The 24,370-nt window shown below is 30.3% G+C and overlaps 2 protein-coding genes across 2 annotated transcripts; one reads left to right on the forward strand and one right to left on the reverse strand.

The window, feature by feature from the left end:
* The first annotated feature begins 2,808 nt into the window (after nucleotides 1–2,808).
* On the forward strand, nucleotides 2,809–15,973 carry LOC126844570 (probable histone-lysine N-methyltransferase CG1716). Its single transcript, XM_050582857.1, has 18 exons — nucleotides 2,809–3,013; nucleotides 6,324–8,459; nucleotides 8,529–8,588; nucleotides 8,661–8,777; nucleotides 9,296–9,424; nucleotides 10,023–10,218; nucleotides 10,283–10,380; nucleotides 10,461–10,674; nucleotides 10,745–10,987; nucleotides 11,055–11,176; nucleotides 11,515–11,684; nucleotides 11,758–11,809; nucleotides 11,894–11,989; nucleotides 12,184–12,288; nucleotides 12,346–12,560; nucleotides 12,955–14,981; nucleotides 15,081–15,228; nucleotides 15,641–15,973. The coding sequence occupies exons 2-18, from the start codon at nucleotides 6,340–6,342 to the stop codon at nucleotides 15,661–15,663; spliced, it is 6,135 nt and encodes a 2,044-aa protein (XP_050438814.1). The 5' UTR covers nucleotides 2,809–3,013; nucleotides 6,324–6,339; the 3' UTR covers nucleotides 15,664–15,973.
* A 1,623-nt stretch (nucleotides 15,974–17,596) lies between these two features.
* LOC126844254 (WD repeat and HMG-box DNA-binding protein 1) lies at nucleotides 17,597–23,574 on the reverse strand. The gene is made up of 16 exons (XM_050582292.1): nucleotides 23,316–23,574; nucleotides 22,430–22,541; nucleotides 22,171–22,322; nucleotides 21,970–22,078; nucleotides 21,611–21,856; nucleotides 21,144–21,410; nucleotides 20,785–21,045; nucleotides 20,506–20,690; nucleotides 19,474–19,721; nucleotides 19,161–19,375; nucleotides 18,899–19,033; nucleotides 18,637–18,780; nucleotides 18,339–18,565; nucleotides 18,185–18,270; nucleotides 17,883–18,034; nucleotides 17,597–17,800 (listed from the first exon to the last, which is right to left on the reverse strand). Exons 1-16 carry the CDS (start codon nucleotides 23,396–23,398, stop codon nucleotides 17,663–17,665), a joined length of 2,760 nt encoding a protein of 919 aa, XP_050438249.1. The 5' UTR covers nucleotides 23,399–23,574; the 3' UTR covers nucleotides 17,597–17,662.
* Nucleotides 23,575–24,370: the final 796 nt, after the last annotated feature.

Raw genomic sequence — 24,370 nt, forward strand, 5'->3', positions numbered from 1 at the left:
ATGGAAAAAAGTATGCTTATCTCAAAGCTGTTGAGAACAGTCATCATATTTTTGTCCTACGTATAAATGTATACGTAATGCAATTTATGGATTTTAAAAATTAAGAGATACATGATATTATATAACTAGGAGAAATATTTGTTTTCGCATAAAACCTAAAACACATAAATCTATATATTTTTGAATTCAGAAACAATAATTATATAATAATAGTCGATAAATGTATAGAACACTAATGAAAAAAAGTTTAGCGATAGAGATTTCTTCTTAAGTGGCATAATGAAAAAAAACTTGCATTATTGTATACATAATATAATTATAGTAAAGCTATATTCAATATCATACTATAATTCCAGACATTTTTAAGAATGGTTTGTTCTTAGTGCATTATTCAATATTAAATTGACCGGAATGACGTAATATTCAAAAGGCTTAGCCCTCCAAAAATATTCTAAGGTGGTAGATATACCGTAGCCGACATCCTTATAATGTAGTAATATAATTTAGTTGCTGTCCAAAACCAAATTTTTTAGGTGCATACATAGGTCAATAGGTATATAACAATACAATAATGAGTAGATATATACGACGTACATACGATTTAGATCATTAGTTCCTCGTTTGGTATATTTTCATACCATTAAATCACAATAATATTATACTTATTTTCATTTTTAAAAAGCAATTTTTATAATTAAAAATTGTATTTTTTAATTGGGTACTTATTTAATTTGTACACATATACTAGGCATTCTAAACTTAATTTCGTAATTATTCTTATTCTGTTAAACATTATAACATAATTATAATACGATTTTTTCATGGGTGATATTTTTAGCCACGAAAGAGTGGCGTAAGGCGTTGTAAAAGTGTTGTTTCGAGGAGCAAATTATCCAAGTGTCAAATAGGAGGGTGCCGTTTCTATAGCAACTCGTATGACGCATGCGCTCTAAAAAGTCCAATAACGGTTTACGGTGGTATCGATTTTCTTTTTACAGACTCGATGACGTCATAATCCCAGGGTTGGGAGCCAGCAGTTGCCAGTGGTACAATTTTTGAAATTAGAGACACAATAGAACATTTAAAATGGCGCCCTGGTGTAATAATACTAATTGTAGATCTATGTTCCCGTTCCTGCTTTTGTATTTCGCTTGCATCAAAATATGTCAATTGTGTTTTAGAATTAAAAATGATTTTTATCATAGTAAGCGTACGGCGTACCTGTAACATGTTAGCACATACCTACTATAATTATCATACATAATTTGTGTAGGAAAATTATAAGCATGTCACTGTGTGTGCCTAAATTATTATTTGATAAGAATTCTGCATGTTCTATAGATTATTAATTATTTAGCCTGACGGCTGGCCTGTATGTTTTTAGTAAAAAAAGCCAAACAACCGAGTTTGATCGCATTACATTTGTACTACGTTGACTGGCTTCAGAGCTTTCTAGCAGTTACTTTTGAAGCAATTTAATTTCTGGAACATATCATTTCTGCGCATCATTAATCACATTATTAATAAATGTGTGCAATTTATTAATATTATAGCTAGTCCATGTACCTATACGCCTTAATCTATTTAATCGTATAGAAATTTTTATTTATTACTAAATTACAACAGTCAACGACTATATAAAAAAACACCTAAATACACCTAACATTTAAACAGACTATTCGCATAACATAACGTAGAGTTTTAAAAAAAAAAAAAACAAAAGCTGCGCCGCCTGCAATAAATAATTAACCTGATGAAAAAACATAAAATATTATTAATTTAACCATCAGTTATTAATATCTTATTTATTTTTAAACATTGCGATCAATTATCAAGAATAAAATTAGTATATTTAGCATTTAATATAGGTACTTATCTATTCTAAAAACCGACTTCAGTTAGGTTGCTGCAAAAATATTAAGGGGACCCCCCCCCCCCACAAACATTCAAAGGTTTATTTAGTAGTTTAAACTATATCTATTTTGGTTAGATATTTTGTTTAGAGTTTTTTCAATTTTGTTCATTATATTTAAATGTAGTTTAAAACATAGTGGTACTATTCCAAAAAAAACTTAAAAAACGCTAATTATTTTTAAACAACCATAACTCAAGATAGGTATAAACACTTGGAAGAAAATACTAGCTATTTAGGTTTTCTAGTCCAAGTAGTTCTACTTTAGCTCCATTGCGAGGTTCGCAATAAAATTCTACATTAACCTATACATCGAACTATGAGCTTTCCACAGTTTCAGCAACTCCTAAGATTTAAGTCAAGTTCATGGTGCGCCTTATTAGTCACTATATTGACTAATTCACTAATGTATTGTGTACCCAATACCATACAAAATAACGCGTAAAACCAAAAATTAAAGTCTGTGTTTTCTAAAACATGTAACAACAACCCGCAGTTGTGTTATAATATAGTCTATACAATCATTTTATACCTACCCAGTACCCATTACGTAATAATATAATTCATTTCAACAATAACTTTCAAGTAAAATTATGTTTTATCTCGTTGCAGTAACAACTAATTACATGTATATGCCCCCCCCCCTTTGATCATGATCAAATAACCCAATCCAACTATTACAGTAAGTCCTCTTCAAAAATCATAGATTAAAAATAATACATATTTAAAAGAAATATAAATATTAACAATGAAAACTATAGATCGCGCTATTGCCTGATAATTATTGAGCAGCTACAATTTATATTATGTGCCCTGATACTATGTTATCATGATATTTGAGACCACTGTAAATTATAAGTACCTCTTTTTCGCGATTGCCCGACACGTTATCACAATCTCTATCAGATGAGAGTCGCTTTCAACTGCAGAGTAGTTTTGACTTCGGAGTTCGGCTGTAGTCTGTGCTGATGGTAACCAACTGTCTTGGAGACTATAGCGTTCTATTATGGAGCTATTGGCTTTCTACTAAAACAACGGTAATAATAGTAATTATTATATCTGCCTTCGTTTCCGAATGTATTGGATGGCGACGGATTTCAGGTAAATACTCAAATATTGATTTTATTTTTTTAAATTAATGTGCTCGGAATAATAAGTTTCAGTTTTGTTGAATAATTTACAAAGTTTAATCCGCAACCGCCCAATTCTGAAGAAATTCGTTTTGTCCCCATTCGATCAAGCTGTATCAAACTGCATTCTATACTGTTCAGTACAGATTAATTATAATACAATATCCGCTTGTACAAATGAAAAAACTGAATTACCCGGGTGACATTTCACTTTGAGGAAAAAACCTCAAAGTACAAAAAAGTACATGAGCATCAACGTTTTTTGTCGCTAAAACTTCAAAACTATCATTGTCGTTAATTTTCTCTTTTTTCACATTTCGTAGTCTAGTACATTAGTACCACATATTAAAATGGTATGTGTTTGTTGTGCACCTGAATTACGTATTTTATATCTAAAAGTACACAATCAACAAATTATTTGACTTGAATTTCCCTACAGATACTTTAATTTTTTGCATTAGTCAAACAATGCAGCAACTGATGCATCTTTTCATTAGTTAAATGTAATGTGGATAAGGTCAACACTAGGGAGCCCTGCAACAAGCTGTCATATTATTTGTAATTTCACTACATTATATGGCACTTTAATTGGATGTGCACATGAAAACATTGATTATATACAACAATTTAACGTTAATCACGAATAATTTATCATTTTTGGATTCGGTTGCTACAGTTTAATATTATTTGAAATGATTTAGGTTAGTTGTTCAGTTGTGATGTACAGTTAGCAGTTATATTAAAATTAGTTAGCAAAATAAGTGTTTACAACAAAAATTCTATTCGCTGTTTATGTAATAATTTTTTATACTCGAACATAGACATTTTTTTAGCCTGATAATGTATTAATTCATTAAAAACAAATCAAATATAAAATATATTTATCATAATATATTTAATATATTTATAATATATTGTAATTTAAAGATGATGCCTAACATTTTTTATGTAAAAATTGAGTAACACAAATATATGTTAGTTTTTTTGTGAAAAAAATGTATTATTTCATGATATAGTATATACACAGTAATTTGGTACTTGTATCATGAAATCCCGTCAATATTTAAATTCATATAAGTTAATATTATATTTATATATGGGTCATGGTCTGTAATGATAATCTAATAAATTTACATTTTAACACAGTGTAAATCTGACAGTACATCTAAATACATCCTATATAATCGGCATATTATATATTATATTTATAGGTTATCGTTAATATCTCAGAATTTTAAGACACAATAGAAAATACAAAACTTTTGATTTCAGCTATTTAAAGTCCTGAAGAAAATATACTAATAATCATAGATTAATTTTTGTATGTAGGTATGCACTTAGAATTTCCAAAAGTCAAATTTAGTACTAATGTAATAAGTATATTGTTTCGAGTTTTAGCACTATTACATTTGTAGTATAGACTATAGTTAAAACTATGTATAGATAATGAATTCCGACAGCAGTTTAAATAGTTTATAATTACCTGCCGCCAAAGTTGTCATTTTTGAAAAACAAAATTTGAATTACCGTATAGTAAAATCTGAAGTTGCCAATTTCTCTGAGGCATGATTTTTTTTAGCATAAAAACACACACAGACAGTCAAGTTTTATATATAAGGGTACAAACAAACGTTTGGAGCGACCCCCGAAGATTTTTTTGAAAACTACACTGCGTGTCAGTTACGATGAAAAGAATGTTCTCTACATTTTTTGGATTATTTTTGCAATAGTCGTAAAAATATTTTCTTCTTGACACTTATTTTTTATCATTTTATTATAGTATCTTAGGTGATTAAAAAATACTATCAAAAACCAGTGTCTTATGTAAAATAATCTCAGCTCTCTGAAAAAAATATTGAATTATTATTTCGAGTAACCGAGATTCATTATACATTTTTTCAGAAAACTGAGATAACTCTACATAATGTTTGTAAATTTAAAATGGGGTTATCCATAAAAACACGCATAATTATTACAACTATTTTGATTAGTGTGGTATTTTATTTCTGTTATTTCGACTTTTCTATAACATTTTACCTCTTTTTTTTTTTGTGTGTCTTTTTAAGCATTTTTATAGCGAACCCAATTTGAATGTGTAATTGAAATTTACACATTTTGTGTAAAATTTCCTCAGCCTTCTGGAAAAAATATTAAAAAAACTCTAAAATTTTGGGCAACACAAAAAAAAACAGCTTATTAATTTTAATGACGTTCTGTTAGACGAAAAAATAAATCAATATTTTCTTCAGAAAGCAGATTATTTTACATAAGATGCTGATTTGTAATCTTTTGATTTTTTTGATGGCCGAAGATACTATATAAAAATGATAAAAAAAAAGTGTCAGGAAAAAGACACTAAAAATACTTTTTTTGAACATGGTCAATACAATTGAAAAAAATTGAGAACATTCTTTTCATTGTGAAAGACATGCAGAGTTTAAAAAAATATCCGAGTGAGGTCCAAACGTTTGTTCATTTGACGTTTTAACCCATGTATGGTTGTACCCTGTATGGTTTTGATGTTTAATCACAACTGATGAGTGATAGCCAAAATAGTAATAGCCGATAGAGATGGACTACCAAATGGTCCAGACAGATCCCTAGTCTAGTTTGAATACATAAGCCCTGGCTATCTGAACATGCCAAAAATCTATACAGACACACGGCTCGAAGCAGTAAATTTTAATGCTTGATATTGAAAAAAAAAACATTTCTTACTTTATTTGAAGAGCGATTCAAGAGAATGTGATATTCTTCGAAAGGTTATTCTCTTTCATTTTGATAATAGGATTTTTTTATTCTTAAATCTATCATGCCCCCCAAGTAGAACGCATTCTGAGTAGTCATTACTCATTATTTAATGAACATTGGCGGTATAACATCTTTATTAACACACACATATATGTATATAATATATTTATATAGATATAAATAAAAAAAAATATTTAATACACAGTGTGTCATTTATTTTTGACATTTTCTTTGCTGTTAACTTAAGATGTGAGACAAAATTTTAAAAATCATAAGTCTTAAAAAACCTATTTAAACACCTCACATTTTTTTGTATTAATTACCAAAAGATAATTAATACAACTAATAATTAAATATCTTAATTAATTAGTTTCATATTGAAACTAATTTGTGATCGTAAATGTAGTAAAATTGTCTTCTTCCAACTTTTTTTTAAATACATTTCATATTAATTATATAGTTTTAGAAATTATTGAACCAGCAATTAAGTATATTGATAATAATTCAATTTGTTATTTTGTTACTTTTAGAATGATTTATCCTTGAATGAATATGGATGAGTCCTACTTAGAAAATATAAATTTAATCAGCACGTCAAGTAGCCGCACAACTAAACAACTAGAAAAGTTGACAAATTCTCTAAATTTATCTACTACTGTCGATATAGCTTCAATAAGTCAAAATGATTTAAGTTTTATAGATAATAACAAAACCTGTCTACCGAATAAAAAACAAAGGCTAAAAGCATATCTCACCAAAACTACAAACGCAATTAAGTATAAAGCAACATCATCTGATTTGCATGATTTGTCAACAAATCGTGCAGATAATTTAGTATCTGAAACGCAAAACTACAACAAACCAGTAAAAGTAAAGTCTCGATGGACTCACACTAGTCAAATGGAAATTACAGACGACCAAGATATAACTGTTCCTCCTCTGTCCGAGAATAGTCCACAAGAAAAAATTGTCGATAGCTCTGTTGGAACTAAAAATGTAGCGTGTAATAATTCAGTCGTTACATCAATGATTGTTAGTTCAGTTAAAGCTAGAACTTCAAGAAAATCTACTTTTCGAAAATACATAGAAATCCAAGAGTACGGATGTAGTAAGAATAAAAAAAAACATTGTACCAAACGTATTGAAGTAAAAAAAAAAAAAGGACGTCCTACAAAAAGTGTTTTTAACAACAATGGAACTCCAAGCGTTTCCAGTAATGAAAATTCAATTGATTCGCCCGATTCGTTAATTAATTCTCAACCCGATGTAGTAAATGACGTATTAAATAGTACAAAAAAACGTCGTGGTAGGTCAAAAAAAAGAAACGAAACTGTGTCGGATATAATTGATGAAACGGCTAATATTTTGTCGGGTACAAATGTTGGAAAAGAGAGACGGAAAAAAGGTACCAGTAACCGTAGAACAAAAAATGCTTTTAATATTTCCAAAGAAACGTTAGAAAATAATGAAATAATTTCAAATGCTTTTGAAATGGGTAATTTACAAGTCAATAGTGCTAGTTACGATTCATCAAGTGTCGAGTCGTTTAAAACTGAAACTGAAAAAGATAGCGAAAAAGATGTAATGATGTTCAGCGAATCAATAAATTGTAACGATAATGTAGTAAAAGACATTACTGCAGTAGACTGTAATGAACCAACGTTCTTGCATGTAAATGAGAAGACAATTGATAAAATAATGTCATCTTTGGAAGGACTTGTAGTCAATTCTAGTGAACTAGTGTCTGAAGACGACTATGAAGGTGGTACAGAAATAGGTTATACCACTGAACCTTGTGTTGGAAACAAGCAAACAGAATTTGATGAACTTAAACAAATTAATTGGAATAATTCACCGAGTATAATAAGATCAAAGAGTGATGACGACCTATCATCATTCCCATCTCGACGACAGTCTCTTTGTGAGAATTTTAAGTTTTCTAGTTGTTCAAATTTAAACGATAAAGATTTCAAAATAAACAAGTCATGGAAAAGCCTTTCGTACTTAGAAGGCGGACCCAATCATGTGGAAAAATGTGAACGCATCGACCTAGATAAAAAGTTCAGAACAGAATTGAAGCGCAGTAGAAGTTTTCCAAATTGCATGTTATTAGATACGGTTATTTGGAGATATCTAGTCTATCAACAAACGTATAACGATTTTGATCAAAAATATGATTTACTAACAGACACTGAAGTGGAATTAATAAATGAACTTCCCTTTGACGGATTTGACAGAGAAATTCGCTCAAAAAGTGTGCCTATAGGGCAAAATGAAAACCACATGGAACGAGAAAACATTGTCTATCGAAGTTCAGATAATTTGAATTCTTTATCCTACCTTGGAAATCACGCTGCAACCTTGTCGTTCGAGTCGAGTACCGATATGAATGCATCGAAAATTGTTAAAAGCGATTTAGTCGAATGTGGTGGAAAAATAAGAAGATCCAAACGTTTAACTACTAAAATCAAACGTGTAGATATCATAGACGATGAAGAGCTGGAGCATGACGATTTCAAGGTTAACTATTTATTACTGGCAAAGAAAATATGGCAAGCAAATGAAAACCAGTTGGCTGAAGCAAGAAAAACTGACCCAGAGCTAGAAAAGAAGTTGAAAACATTAAATTTCAAATTAGTTCCCAATAACCTGTACAAACCTGAGAGGTGAGTGCTATCAATTGTTTCATACAAAATTCTATTTACGTCAAATAACAGATAAAACAAATGTTTTAGAAACAAAATGAGTGAATATACGGCTGCTGAAGCTCAAGACCTACGCAAACTAAAGCCCAAGTAAAATAATTAAGAAAAAAAAAATTAATGTTTTTCCAAAAAAATAATATCTTAATAAAAATAATATTTTAGGGCTACTAACGTCGATCCAAATGTGTTGTGTGAATGCACTTATACCAAAGAAGACTGGTTAAAAGGTAGACCTGGTTGTGGTGAAGGTTGTTTGAATCGTCTTTTAAACATTGAATGGTAAGTAAAATAAATATGTCCATTTAATATTATACAGTATAATCCTCCTGATTATCCTCACCAATGTGATAGTATAATTCATTATGCTAAAGTATTTATCTTCAAGGGCTGACTGGAAATGAGAATGTCCAAAAACGTTTACTGTTTTGATTTTACCATTAATTATTTACTTGTATATTGATCAAATGCAAATTGCTCTTTTTTCTTTTTACAATACGTATTTTAAATATATTGATATAAAAGTGTAATTATGTTTGTACGTAATGATTTACGTAGTTAAATGGTCCGCTAAAACACTTCAAAATTAGTGTCAGCAGTTTAAGCGATGATGACCCAACTGCAATCATTAATTTGTTTAATAGCCCAGTAATCCAGCTCTTTTTTTCCACCATTCCTGCTTCTACGTTTCCGGCAAGGTCCTAATCTTACTTGTGTCTGATTATTATTGAGATAGAACTCTATACTATTGCATAATAAATATATATATATATAGATACATGTTAAATAATATATTTCAGTGGATCTGGCTGCCCTTTGAAATCCTTTTGTACAAATAAACAATTTCAAAACAAACAATTTAAACACACTCAACTTGTCAAGACTCAAAATAAAGGCTATGGCGTTTGTGCTTTTGAAGATATTCCTAAGTGAGTGAAAATACATTTTCGTAAAGTAAACTAATATATTTACTAAGTAATTAAAAAAAAAACATTTAGATTGTTATTGTGTATACAAGTTTTATCAATTATAACTAATATATCTTTACTTATAATTGATAAAACTTGTATTTTGATGAAAATCTAAATTTGTTTTATTTGGTTAGCAATTAATTGTTAATCATTTGTGTATAAAAGTGTTTGATAAACTATCGTGTTAGCTATATCATTTAAAAGTCAATGTATTTAAATATTCCGATGTTTACTCATTATACTGTGTAAGTGATTCGATGGGGGGACAGAATGGCCGAGTAGATTAAGGCGGTAATGTCAACGTGCATTGTCGCTGGTTCAACTCTGTCCACGGGCAGTCCTTCTCACTGAGCGGGACAAGCTGTCTAGGAGAAAAGACTGCCATACCCCTCATCTAAGCATGGCAGAAATGCCGTGAGTTCCACCAGGCGACCAGACTAGGCCCGAACGAGGCCTACTCCCGGTCACTTATGCTAGAATAGACTAAATGTGAATCAACATTGTATTTTGTTTTTTTTCCAATATTATTACAATATAAATTGTCAATATCACTTAGGGGTTCGATTGTTGATGAATACGTTGGTGAAGTCATAGACCAACATGAAATGATAAGAAGAATGAAGTTGAATGTTTATAAAAATAATAATTATATGGTGCAGTTGAAACACGACGAAGTCATCGATGCAACACGAAAAGGAAACATTACTAGATTTATTAACCATAGTTGTGAACCTAACTGCATAGCAGAAAAAGTATGTGAAGGTGTTTGAAAAAAAAAAAAAGAAGATTTTATATATTTTAATTATATTTTGACAGTGGCATGTTTTGGGCGAATCTCGTATGGGTTTTTTTAGTTCTAAAGACATAAAGAAAGGAGAAGAAATCACTTTTGATTACAGTTTTCAAATATTTGGGTAATTTTTTTTCTTTATTTGATTATTTCCGTTCATTATGATGAGAAAAATCACCGGATAAATGTGTATGAATCTTCTAGGGATGCTGCTCAACAAAAATGTTACTGTGGGACACCGAAATGTCGAGGATTTATAAGTAAAAAGTCCAGAACAAGTGAGCAAAGTAGTTCTGAGGAAAGCGACGATGATGACGACGATGAAGTGGTAACAACTAAACCAGAAGAATGTGTTGAAAAGAAAAAGAAACTCGAATTGAAGAGAATCACCATAAAAGACAAGAAACGTTTACGAGATGTAAATGATGATAATGTTAATAGAGTATTTTTTTATTTATACTAATATGTTTTTTATTTGTCTTGTTCAGCTCGATAAGCAACTGATGGACATAAGCAATCTAAAGAACAAAAGTCGTACCGATTTAGAAAAAGCGACATTAAATTTAAACAAATTAATGGTTCATATCACGGATTCAATGAGCCGATCTCATATTCTAAAGTTTATTCGAGAACATGACTTGAATTGCAAGAGGTTTTTCATGAACTTCAATGGATTGAACATAATACATAGCTGGATGACATCAAATAACGATGAAAGTCTCAAGTTGGAGGTAATCGGTTAATTAATTTTGAATTGTCAATGTTCAAATGTTCAAATGGTATTTAATCATTTTCTAGATCATTGAAACTCTCTCGGAACTTCCCATATCAAACAGAAATACCATTAAAAAATCAAAGGTGCTAGATACTGTTGCAGAGTGGGCTAAAATACCGGTTCATATTAAGAATTCAATTGAAAAGTAATGAAAGTATTATATTTAGTTTAACGAGTTATATTTTACACTTTATTTTAAAAGTAAACTAGAAAGTACATGGATTCATATGTTACAGCTTACAATGTTGTCGATATTATAATTTCTCACTACTACTAGTGAGGAATTATAATGTCTACTACTACTACTACTACTACTACTACTACTACTACTAGTGAACTGATGTCTTTATAAAATCCTAATCTTGTAGAAATCCTGTAATCCTATAATCTTGTAACAAATAAAATATTTGTATATCCTTTGTTGGTACAAAACAATCTTTGAATTTTCCAATATTAATTTTCCATATTTTTATATTCTTATAGTTTGGTTTACCCCGTTGAAAAAAGTATAGAACATGGACAAGAAGTTGATAAATTATTACCCAACGAAGAAAACATTTCACCGTTAATGTTGGCGGCTAGAGTTTTATGGAAAAGATGGATTATCTTGAAAATGGTGTTTAAAATACCAAAAATTGATCGTCCGAAAGAAGGTAATAAATATATTTTTTTTTATGGCCAATACACGACCTAGGTGAAACTTTATAAATATTATGAATTTTTTAGTTATTGCCAAAGCTGTTCACAGTAAACCTGCAGTTACAGTACAGATAAAACCGTAAGAGTTTTTTTTTTTTTTTTAAACTGTATGAATTAACAACATTTTTAGACAATAAATGAAAATGTTTATGTATTCTCGTAGACAAATTAACCAGTACCATTTTGGAAAACCGTTAACTACGAGACCAAATCCGATTTTAAACAATGAAAAACGCCAAAACAAGTTCACCAGTCTTAGGTAAGCAATGATTTAAATATTGCCTCACACACAATTTTTTGAAAAGAAAAAAAAATGCAGTTCCATACATCTTAATTGAGTTGAAAATTGTTGAATCAATTATAATGAACGTTTGATTACAAATTAGCACGTGTAACACGCAATATTTTCATTTAGTAATAATTATTGACATTTACCAATTGTGATGATTTTAGAAGTATGGAAAGTATTGGAAAAGAAGATAACAAACATTATGCGAGTTCTATGGAAAAGTTTAGTAAAATGATAACATACCAAAAACAGCAGGATAATTGTGATAAGTAAGGAATAAGGTTGATTTTTTAATGTTTGTAATACTTATGTTTTTACATGTACAGGAGTAATACCCTACTGGAATGGAAGAAGAAGCATCGAGAATATGTAGCGCAAAAAGCCGATAAAAGATCTACTACTAGCGCAGAAGAATCAAAGCATTTAGTTCGAAATTCAAAGCGTAGATCACTATCTACATTCATCAATTCTCAGCAAGATATTCCTACTATAGGAAGTGACGTTACTGTTGGCACAATGAATTGGAACGACATAGCTAAAAGTAATTAATTTGCTATTAATTTTATTTGTGTAATATTTTCTTTTAATACCAACAGATAGAACAATGTTGTTGAATAACTTTAGTAAAAACAATAATGTAGTATCAATATGGTTTCAGTGTTTATACGATAAAACCTTGTTGATAGAGGGAGAGGGAGTTATTTAGATTGATTAATATTGAAAATAAATTAGTAATGAATCGAATGCATAGTAATATGTATAATAAAAAAATAATTACAATGTAAAATAATTGATTTTTAAAATTGTGTGTTATTCACCACCATAGGTCGCGCCAATTGATCGTTTATTGTTATTTATAAACCATTATTTTAGTAGCTAAATGTGGTGAGGTAGTTGTATATTATATATGTAATTGTGTTTTTTTTTTGTTTCAGTTACTCCAGCAGATTACCAATTAAATTGTGATCAGTCGATAAAAACCGCCGCTTTAGCTGTAAAACCAAAGAAATCTAAAAATGTCAAGTATTTTCCCATTGAAGAAATTGTAACAAAAAAACCAGCATGGAGTATACCACCTCCGACTATTAATGAACTTCTACACGAGCCTGTCTTGAAAACTGTATTGAATATAGCTCCACCACATATGCCTGAAATTCACCAGCCGTCGGATACGGATATCATCGAACACAATGAAGACGTACAGCTAAATTTATCCATATCACCTATTCATGTAATGAATCCAGAAAATATTCTTTACGATGCTCAACATCCTAGTATTACGGAACAAACGGAATTTTTGCAACAAAAAACTGAGGAAAACAATAAACAAGTTGCTTTGGTTACCAAATCAGAAAAATTAAATACTACCATGTTGCTTCCTTCGGCGTACGATATATTATTGAAACAAGCTGACCAAAATTTAACACGTCTTTTCGACAACGGTCTCCATTTAGTTTTCAAATCTTCAGCGATAAATTACATCGGTAGATTACCCATTCAAATATCTCCTTCATCTTCTTTTCAAATAACAGTTCCGGATAATAATAGCCTGGCCAATTTGTTGAAGCGTTTGAAAGTTGGAAGTAATTTCTACACTGCGCAACCGTCTAATGTTGTGAAAATAAAAAAACTAAAGTGTACGTCAAAGGCTTTACCCAGGAAAAGTAAAAACGTATTTAGAATTAAAGAGAAAAAGACTGACTTACTACTAGACAATGGTGATACTGGAAAAATCAATGATCCTGTTTTCTTAAACAATCGACAACTTGTTGCTACGCCGCAGTGTTCTAATGTGAAAAAAATGTACAATAAACAAACTGTTCAGTTGAAAAATAGCAATAAGTTTGCGTGTAAAATTTTAAATGGTCTCCTAAAAAAATCCAACACATCTCCTAGTCGGTTTATAACCAATACCAATAGAGATATGCATGTGTACTCGCACGACGTGGCGAAGGAAGTCGATTTGTATCATAAATTAGTTCCGACAGTAAAAAATACGCTATGTGCCAATTTGAAGAAAAAAGACGAACCAAACAAACCTGCTGTGAGTGTGTTCAAACGAAACGTTTGTATGAAGTTTCAAAAGTCGGCAGTGACATTTAACAATGCGAATAATCTGCCAGTACTTAAAATAAATGAAAAATCTGGCCTGTCGATCAACAACGTTGGAAACAATTACAACGCTTTAAAAAGAAAAATTAACTGTAAACCTCTGCTACTGGGTGAAAACAAAAAGAGATTAATGGAACAGGTAGCACTCAATAATAATACAAGTATACCGAACGCCGCCGTTAACTGTGATGATAATACTATGTTTAAGAAACCAATGTTACCCGCGTCGCTCGAGAAAACAAAGAGATACGTCGCCGCTCATACAGTGAACATTGTGGATAATCAAGTACCGTGTTCGTCGAAACAAACGGGACCGTCTGGTATTTCGATGTCGAACACAACAGACCACCTCACAAGACAAAAACCTCTAATGAAATGCTTGCCATTTCCAAAGGTGGACACTATCGCTGCTATTGCCGAGAAAGAAAGGAACGCTAGAAACTTGGCTACTTCGTTGAGTTTAGGTTATTTTCCGGATTCGGCGGCAGAAACCCAATCCAGTCGGGAGTTGATCGATCCTATTGTGAACAATTACAAATCTAGTTTAATAGCGCAGAATTGTAAAGGTCGTCTAATTGCCAACGATCCCATTGTAAGAGATTATCTGAATCGTGCTCGGCAAGATTCGTTGAAAAACGCACGCAAATGCAAACTTCCCGAAAGTATGATGTCACTGCCAGTCGAAGTACTCAACCTCATACCGGACAGTCTGAAAGAAATGAAATATGTTATTGATTTCTACCACTCTATGGCTACGGTTATAGTCAAAGTTTTAGATTCATATGTGAAGAAATCTTGCAAGCAAGGTAGAATAAAAAATGACGACGATTTTAAATATTTGGCTAAAAAGGTAATGAAAAATGTACAAGTAGTTAAAAAATAAAAAAACATTTTAACCTAGTAATCGGGTAAATATTTTTTGTACATCAAAATTCTTTGTTATTCATAGCTCAACGCGAACATTTTGTTCAAAGAACTCCAAGCCAGAAGGGTAGAAGACTTGAAGATAAGCGAAGGTGTAAAAAACAAAGTCGAACAATATATTAAGAAATACATGTTGAAGTTTGGAAAAGTTTACAAAAGAAAGACGTCCTCTGGTAAGGTTGTGTAAAATGTGTGATGTGTTTTATATTGTCGTTTACTTGATGTATTTCAAGTTTACTCTAGACCTTTTTTCCACCTGGCCATTATCAGTGATGATCTTTTATAATGCTTATTTTTGATAAAGTTTAGAATATTTTTTTATTTTATCAAAATCGAACAACTTGGCATTCTGTATGTGTGTGTGTGTGTGTGAATGTTTGAGCAATTCCTGCGGCCTTCGATAGCCAATTTGCGGATATTAATTTTTTCTTAAAAAAATTGTTGGCCAATGTTTGTTTGGTTGTGTCTAGACGAACTGATTAAAAAATTTGGTGGTTAACCATTGATTATCATAGTTCATCATTACCAAATCGTTGGCAGCTTTTTATTTCAATTTGTTATACTAATGAACAATTTGTTTTTCAGATTTTCGTCCCTCACAACCATAATTTATAAGATACGATAAACCATCAACATAGCAGTATTTTTGGAAACTAAATTTTTTTTTATATATATATATATACAGTAAACAGTGTGTAACATATATATTTATATATATTTCAAATTTATTTATTTTAAGGATAAAGTACTTAATGAATAATTGACCAGAATAATGTAAATTAGTCGTGAACTGAAAATAATAAGACAATATTTCTATAGAGCGAGATCAAATGATTATTTATAATTTAATTGTTAATAGGTGTATTATTTTCCAAAGACATTTTTAAGGTATATATATATATATATATATATATATTATCTAAAAAACCTACCATTTATAAACAAATTATATTTAAAAAATAGTTAAGAAAATGTTATATAACTTTTAATTTGTGAATTGTGCACTGCCAATAATAAATCAAGCAAAAAAAAAAAAACTGTTGACTAATGGTATAATAAACTACTCGTTAATTAACTAATTAAAAATATGTAAATATTTTATACATACATCACCTAAATTCTATGAGAATTAAAATTTAGGTGTTAGCAATATTTTGATTTCGTTCAAGTATTATTTAAACATTAGAAAATTAATGTTGTTAATGTTGTCTTGTAATTTTTTTTTTAATTTTTATTTCACTTTTAAGTTTCTATAAAAAAAATAATTAATTGTGGGTAAATAACCCGCTGATCTCTAAATAATAATAATAATAATAATGTTTTTTATGTAAATGAAATATTAACAGTACATTATTTTTATGTATGTACATTTTTTTAACGTACATTTTAAAAATATTGTAGGATTTATATGACCTGAACAGCTCAATGTTAAAATAATTCGTTTGTTTTATTTTTATCAATATCGTGTTCTTTATTGTATATTGTGATTACAAATCAATTTTGCTACTTTTCCTCTTACACTGCACATTTTATTTTTAAATTTTTTTTTTATTTATGTTAATTTATTTTATTTGTAATTAAAAAAATGTATTTATTTTAATTTTACTCAAGTCATGTGTTTGCTGATTTTTTTTTTTTTTTACAACAAGGTGTCAACTTAGCTAATCTTTTAACACTTGTATTGAATATTGACTGTAGCAAAAATATTTTGTTTTGTTTTACAAAAGTGGAGTTATCTATAATTATGTAGTATATTATTATACTGTTATAGTACTTAAATTGTTTTAAATAATTTTTTTGTTTTTAATAGTCACATGCAAAATAGTTATAGTTGAAATTACTATTCACTGTATATTTTGTATTTTTTCAATTATCTTTGGTGTATGTATTAACTTAAAACAATTGATATGATTAGTAAAATGTTTTTTCTGTAAGTTTTCTTTACCTGGCATTTTGTATAATTTTTTTTATTATTTATGTAAGACATACGGCTTTATAAATTATGTTTGAAGTTGAATTTTCATGTTTTTTAATAATATAGACGATAACCCTTTCACCGCTACATACATATAATTTGCGTGCAAGCAAATCGTTACCGGCTTCTGGCTACAGAAGTCACTACATTACAGTCCTTTTGTCTAGAAAACAAAATATGTGGTCTTTCATCTGACAATAGTGGTTTCTGTTGTACTTTTTGTGGTAATGAAACACAATTTAAATTGTTATTATTTACCATAATCGCGGTACTGCATAATGTTCTGCTATCATCAAAGAACATTATTGTTATTAATTTCAAATGAACAACAATAAGGTTTTTATTTTTAATTGACGCATAGACTGCAGACCCACGAAACGGACTTGCAGTTATGTTTGGGCAACGCCGGTACAGCTCTTAAAACCCTACAGAGCATATCATAATACCTGTAAAAAGTCTATGGATATTTTTTAATTAGAATTTTTTTTTTTTTAATATCTAAAACAAAAACGACAACACTTTATTATTTTTTTTTTTTTAAAACACTTTATTTTTTAAAAATTTCTTTACACTAGTAAAATAAATACATTTTTATACGTTAAAATTATTTAAATTCTATTTTTTTTTCGGGATCATTTTTTAAAAACAAAGGAAGATAACTTTGAAACTCCTTTTGGTTTCTTCGACTTCAAAATCGAGTCATCACAACTAACGACATCGTTTACATCAGATTTTCTTTTTTTGTTATTAAGAGACACGGATTCATCCTTCTACAGAACAATACACAATGTAGTTGACAATATAGTTTAATTGGCAATACTAAAGTGCAAACAACATATTATTTTGTCTTACCTGATCTAGAGGCGAGAGAGTAGCATCCGATATATTAGCTTGGTCAAAAGATTTTTTTTGGAATGGGTTTATAGCACGATCTATGTCATAAGATTCATTTAATAATTGTTTATCTTGTTTCTTTTTAATCGTTTCAAGTATGCTCGATGACTCTGTAAAATATTAATTTAGTATTACTCGATAAACACTGACAAATGTACACCACAATGCAAATTTTCTGTTTAACTTTATTCGTCAAACAAATATTTATAACAACAAAATAAACAGTTATAACAAATATAATATACTTATAACCAACTTACCAACACTGTTGTGAGTGTTGTTGCAGGAATTATATTTTTCAGAAAACATGTCTTGGGATTGTTGAGAAGCGTAGCCCGTATTTGAGCTAAAAATGATTAGAACACGACAATTTTTTAAATAGACAATGAAAATACGTTAATTACAATGATTTACTTTGAAGTTGATGCCGTGTCATACGACTTGAACTGTCTAGAATGGATTGGTTGAGGAGATTCGCAATCTCTGCTGGAATAATTTTCTATTACTTCTGTTATTTTTTCAGCTAAACTACTATTGCCCACACGCATAGCATATTTTAAAGCCAAATTCAACGACTGTTCGGATCTAATAAGTTTGCAAAGATCCAGTGCTCTCATATTATGACCACTCTTGCACGCTAACTAAATGCCAGAGAAAAAAAATGACCTAAAGTTTTTGTTCAAACAACAGCTATTGATTAACGAATACTAACTGCAAAAAGCTTTAAGAACATCGTCATTAGCTCTTTACAATATTGCTGTCCATCGCCCTCGGGTAGTATTTCCAAAGCTATACTGGATCTCCAGAATTTTTCTTCGAGTTCACCTTTTTCTTGATTAATGTCGCATAATGGAATCTAATGAGATTCAATTCAAATGGTCAACATCGTTTAATATACAAAAGATATTTGTAAACAGTTACTGTTAAAATTTAATGAAAACACTGTTAGGTGGTTTCGATAAAATGCCACATACCTGCCACGGTATTTCATTTAAAAACGGGTGAGGTGTAGTCGAAGGATAATACGACCCTTTGCAAAGAATACAACGTACATCCTGGCGAGCTTCGTTGACGCCAATTACAAAATAATGATTTGTAGAATCTTTCCACTAGACAGAATAATTAATACACATAATATAATATACGAGTACACAAATACTCGCGTTAAATATTTAACGCGATTAATTTAACAACATGGCAATACAACCAAAGCGAACACAATATGCAAGCAATTACCGCATCGTCGACATAACATAACGGAGTCCAATAAGTTTTGAGCAAAATTTGCAATGTACCAATAGAATCCAAAACGCACAAGGAACCATAGTCTGAAAATCCAATCCATCTCAGTGTAGTTTTTGGTGTCAGCGGAACATAGCCCGAATAAACTTCTTCAACTCGATCATCAATTTTGAACACACAGTATCTTAGATTTTGTTCATCCGGAATAGCTAAAAAAAAAAAAAAAAAGATAATAAAAACATTAATCACATCAAGCTAGAATCAAGCATAATATGTTGATTTGGTAAAGTTTAGCAAAAATTTGTACGTGATCCACAGTGATGTACTGCGACTAGGCGATTCTCAGATCCGCTGATGGCAACTATAGGACCCGGTACGGATAGAATTTCTCTTTGACCGCCGGCCAAAGTAAATAATCTCAAATAGTGAAGTGACGTTGCAACGGCTACCCAGTTTGAAGTGATTGCAAGGCCAACGATATCTTCGTTTACAGGTAAATCTATAGTCCACTCGCGGTTTCCATCCCATGAATTCAACAAGACACATACAACTTTACTGTTAATCACCAAATGGAATTTATTGTTATTACATAGTTATGCCATAATGTTATATACAAAATTAGAATTTTTTTTTTTTTTATATAATTTTAGGTTTTTTTATTTTTAAAAAATTAAACACAAATAAAATGTCCTGGTAAAATATTGATATAATGGTGATATTTTGCATATTTTGAGAGTAGAAAGTTGTAAATGAAATTATAAATTTTTTCCCTTCAGATTTGGAAAAAAAAAAATGTTCCATTACAAAAAAAAAAAAAAATAGAAATAAATCTCCCATTCAAATTCCTGTTATTAGACCAAAAATTTGATTTGAGTATCTGATTTTATGATGAAAATTTCAGATTTAACATTTAATCAATGTTTATCACCAAGTAACAACAGTCGTACCCCTTGGTGACCTCTAGACTAAGGATTTAGGTGAAAACATTAATTTGAATCAAATAATAACATAAACCACAGTATAATTAAATTTCGGTGTAAAGAACCTCTTGTCGACTAACAACAAAGTCGCAAACATCTGTGCAATATCTTAAGTTACAATATCTTAGCTGCAAACATGTATCCCACGGGGTCTCAAATAAGATTTAGTAAATGGCACCGACTCCATTTTGTGGAAAATAGCGACAATTTTTCCGCATCACAAATAAAGTTTGATTTTGATTTGCAATTGGAATGTACAAGGTGGTGCTGACACTGAACATTTAATTATTTATAATTGATTTAATTAAAAACATACTAAATTTAATAATAATAATGATAACGTCACGTTGCAAATATACCTGGGCACATCGTCTTGTATTTCACAACCCAAAACCAATGCTTCTCGGCACAACGCAGCTATGGTATGACCGAGCACGTTTTTTATACGAAAAGCATGATGAATTGTATTATCGTGGAAATCCACATCGATCACGTTTTCTTCTTCAGTATTGGTTTGACGAGCATAGCCTACATCGTTGAAAATCTAAAATAAATATTTCGACGAAAAGTCGCATTAACAACACATTTGAGGTGTACGCGCGCGCAATTCCATTTCATATTATTCCAAATGCACAAACCATAAATCTTCTTTGCAAATGCACAGGTGTAGAACAAGGTTGAAACGCGTTCTGTAGATTAACAGTGGGCAATATTGACGTTTTCGGAATGTATTTCGATGATGACAAATTACTGTTGTCGTCATCGTCTTCTGCATGAAAGCCATTTTGAGTTCCAAAACCCGATTCGTTTTTTATTTTCTCCAGAGAAATAACGTTATCGCCAGACTCTTCATCGTCGCCTAATAGTAAATCGGATCCAAAAACATCGTCACCGTCGGCCTGAAATTTAGCAATATGCAATTATGGTTATTATAACAAATAATAGTTTCAGTTTAAAAAACAGTTTAATCGTTATTTAATCATAATACAAACAATACCAATATAGCATCAGTGTTTTCGTCGAAAATCTCATCGTCTGAACACGCATTTTCAATTAACCCTAGTTGACCGTGATCATCGCAGTATGCTAAAGTGTTGTCGCCAACTCGAGGACACCAAACTAGGCTTCTAATGCAATGACGCTCTTTGCATTTGGCGTGTAACACGACTACTTTTGACCCTACATTCCATGCTACCACATATCCTTCATTTGTGCCGGCAGCTAAATACCTACCACACTTTGACCAGCTGATAACGGTGATTTCCTGACGAGGCATAAAAAAATAAAATAATTTTAATTTTACGTCAATGACCCAACCGACATAATAAATAATAAGTTTATTATAAATTATAACGAACAATACAATTTATATGCATCGACTGACACTAATATTTATAATTAAAGAATGCGTAATATTATATAAATATCAATTAAAATTGAGTTAATCGATTGTGTTTTAATTACTTGATCGGACAAACGATAATCGTGAACTGTAAACAGCTCTCTCCATACATCCCTTTGGAAAAATTTGACTTCTTTTCCAAAGGGTATCGCCAATAAATTACCATCTTTGGGTTCCCATAGTGGTGTACATTTGACTTTTGAATGTTGAAATGCATTACTCGAAGCGATTACGTTGGCCCATTCGTGTACGACATTTGTATTTTGCATATTCCATATTTTCACAGATCCGTCACAGCTCGACGATACCTGAGAATAACAATTATTACATTGATTTATCAATAAATTTACAAAATAGGTGAAAGTAAAATTTACACAACATAGGTGTACATGAATAGAACCATAAATTTTTAAATATATACCAAAAATTCACATAACGGATCTATTTTTACTGACAAAATTGGACTTTTGTGACCGCTGAAATTCAACACTTTCTTACTGTCTTTGTTTATTACTTGAATGATGGAATCGCTGAAAGCAAAAAAAAAAAAATGCATACATCATAGATATTATGTGTTATATTTATTTATATAATATTCGTAACATAGTGTAGTATTGTGTACCATCCACCGGCAGCTACGAGTTGACCGTCTTTGGACGAATCCAAACAGCACACGGGAGCAGTAAATCGCGTTAACGTATCAATCAATTCGGCTCCAGGAAACGTATGCACTTCTAGAGTATGATGGTCGTCGCCAACATAGAGTACATCACCCTTTAAGCATTATTTACGAAAAGCATATTGAAATTCGATCATGTTACTACTACTACTACTGCTGTTGCTGCGTGAAATTAATAATAATAATGTCGATGGTACTATACTTTTTGATGGACAGCATATGCTTGACTACCAACACATTTCTCAATAGGATCACTATCTTCGATACCGTTCCATATTCTTAAATCTCCATCTTGACCACAGGTTATTAGATACCTATTAATTACAAGAATATATTAAAAAAAACTGTTTTTCACTTACAATTATACTTGAAAAAATATGTTTACTTCTTAAGCAATATACTGATTTGAGAATACCAATTTTTCAAATTTATTTATTAACCGACAGTAAGAGTCAAACAATTTTACCCCTTCCCAATAAACAAACGAGATGACTCTTTTTATAAATAAAATTACCTAATAATAAATGGGATTGTGTGCAATAGAGTGATTTTAACCAAAACTACTTTATCAATAAATACATATATATATATATTAGTATTATATGGTTTTTAAACAAATTTAATAGAAATATATTATAAATCATTAATAGGAACTTTTTTTCCTTTTTAACCATCATTTGACACTTTTCAAAAGTAAACGATCCGTCTATAGGCAAAGAACGTATTTATAACAAAAAATGTCAACAAAATTGTGACCTATTACGTTTTGTAAGTATACGATTCAATTCTGGTTTATGTTTGTAAGACAAAACAAAACACACTAACCTCGGGTCTCTTTGATGTTGTTTTATTTCCATTTTTATTGTGCATAGAAAAGATAAAAATAAATGGTTGATATTATAATAGTAATTTTTGGTATATCATTTTTAGTGAATAAAATAATATACATTTGTTTACACCCGTTTTAATTTAGATAGATTTCATAGACACTTTAAATATTTTAACAATCAACCTTGGTTTTTTTTTTCTATAGTTTTTATTTCACTTATTGTAATGAAATATTGTTTGTTCACATAATTGCAACTTACTTTCCATCCTCTGAGTAACAAACGTCAGTATGTCCTTCGACGTGTGCGTATCGAGGAAAATTGAGTTCTCTAGTTTCTGCCATAGTTTTGGCAAAGCTACGGTACGATTACGGGTTTACACGGGCGTTAGTTAAATTTCAAAACAATATTATAATATTCACATCGTTACATCGTCGGCAACCAACACGTAACGTACTTTACACGATTGTTTTTGGCTATGGTTTACACGAAACGCGAAAACCCATTTGTCAGAATTTACGTATTGTCAAACGTTATCAGTTTTATCGAGTTTTGGAGGGAAAACGGCGAATGCCTCTATAAACACTGATAACAAAATAGTCAAAGAGATTCTAAAATACGTTGATGTAATAATCACACAGTCCACGGAATCTATAAATTATTAAATTTAGTGTAATTTAATTTAAATAAAATATTAAATTATTTATTTAATTCTAATTAATCCTAATTGTAAATATGTAACAAATCTATTATTAATTAATTAAAATTTGACGTTGGCGATTTTTTCAAAAGCTCATATAACTACTCAAAGTTTCAAGTTTGCATATTAAAAATCTCCCATTGAGTCTGAAATTTAATTTTCTATGGAGGTACTTTTATGCTCCAAAAGCTTTATACCCCTCGTTTTCTAGCTTCAAACGCGGGGTGACCACTTGCTGAGTAAAATAGAAACTATTCATTTGTCGTACATAACGAAAAATCAATCAATATATTTTATAGTCGGTATTAGTAATATTATTAATTAAAGTATTGCTTAACGCGCTATATATATTATAGTACCATTTAAAGTAAATACTTTTTTTATTCATTTGGAAAAATATAATTATTTTCAATATAATACCATACATATTCTATACTTTTTTTTTTATTTATTAAAAATACAAAATGTTGGTTGTACATATACGACGTAATGTTGATATTTATAGTCAATACGCAGGCAAGCAATTAGCAAAATAACAAGTAGGCACGCGAATGGTGTAAATTTGATTCGTTGGCCACAATAGTAGTTTACTAGGTACTGTTTTTTCACCATGTCG

The sequence above is a fragment of the Adelges cooleyi genome, unplaced genomic scaffold, assembly GCF_023614345.1.
Source record: "Adelges cooleyi isolate 19-005CV unplaced genomic scaffold, UGA_ACOO_1.1 ACOO_flye_CR_arks_rails_tigmint_CR_PRNA_651, whole genome shotgun sequence".
NCBI classification, from domain to species: domain Eukaryota; kingdom Metazoa; phylum Arthropoda; class Insecta; order Hemiptera; family Adelgidae; genus Adelges; species Adelges cooleyi.

Bases quoted from the DNA above. Each gene is read 5' to 3' on its own strand.
- LOC126844570 (XM_050582857.1), top strand. From the start codon at position 6,340: ATGAATATGGATGAGTCCTACTTAGAAAATATAAATTTAATCAGCACG. The intron at 9,425-10,022 runs GTGAGTGAAAAT...AATATCACTTAG, and splicing joins GCTTTTGAAGATATTCCTAA to GGGTTCGATTGTTGATGAAT. The intron at 10,381-10,460 runs GTAATTTTTTTT...TGAATCTTCTAG, and splicing joins TACAGTTTTCAAATATTTGG to GGATGCTGCTCAACAAAAAT.
- LOC126844254 (XM_050582292.1), bottom strand. From the start codon at position 23,398: ATGGCAGAAACTAGAGAACTCAATTTTCCTCGATACGCACACGTCGAA. The intron at 22,323-22,429 runs GTATAGTACCAT...TAATGCTTAAAG, and splicing joins CATATGCTGTCCATCAAAAA to GGTGATGTACTCTATGTTGG. The intron at 18,781-18,898 runs GTATGTGGCATT...GAATCTCATTAG, and splicing joins TAAATGAAATACCGTGGCAG to ATTCCATTATGCGACATTAA.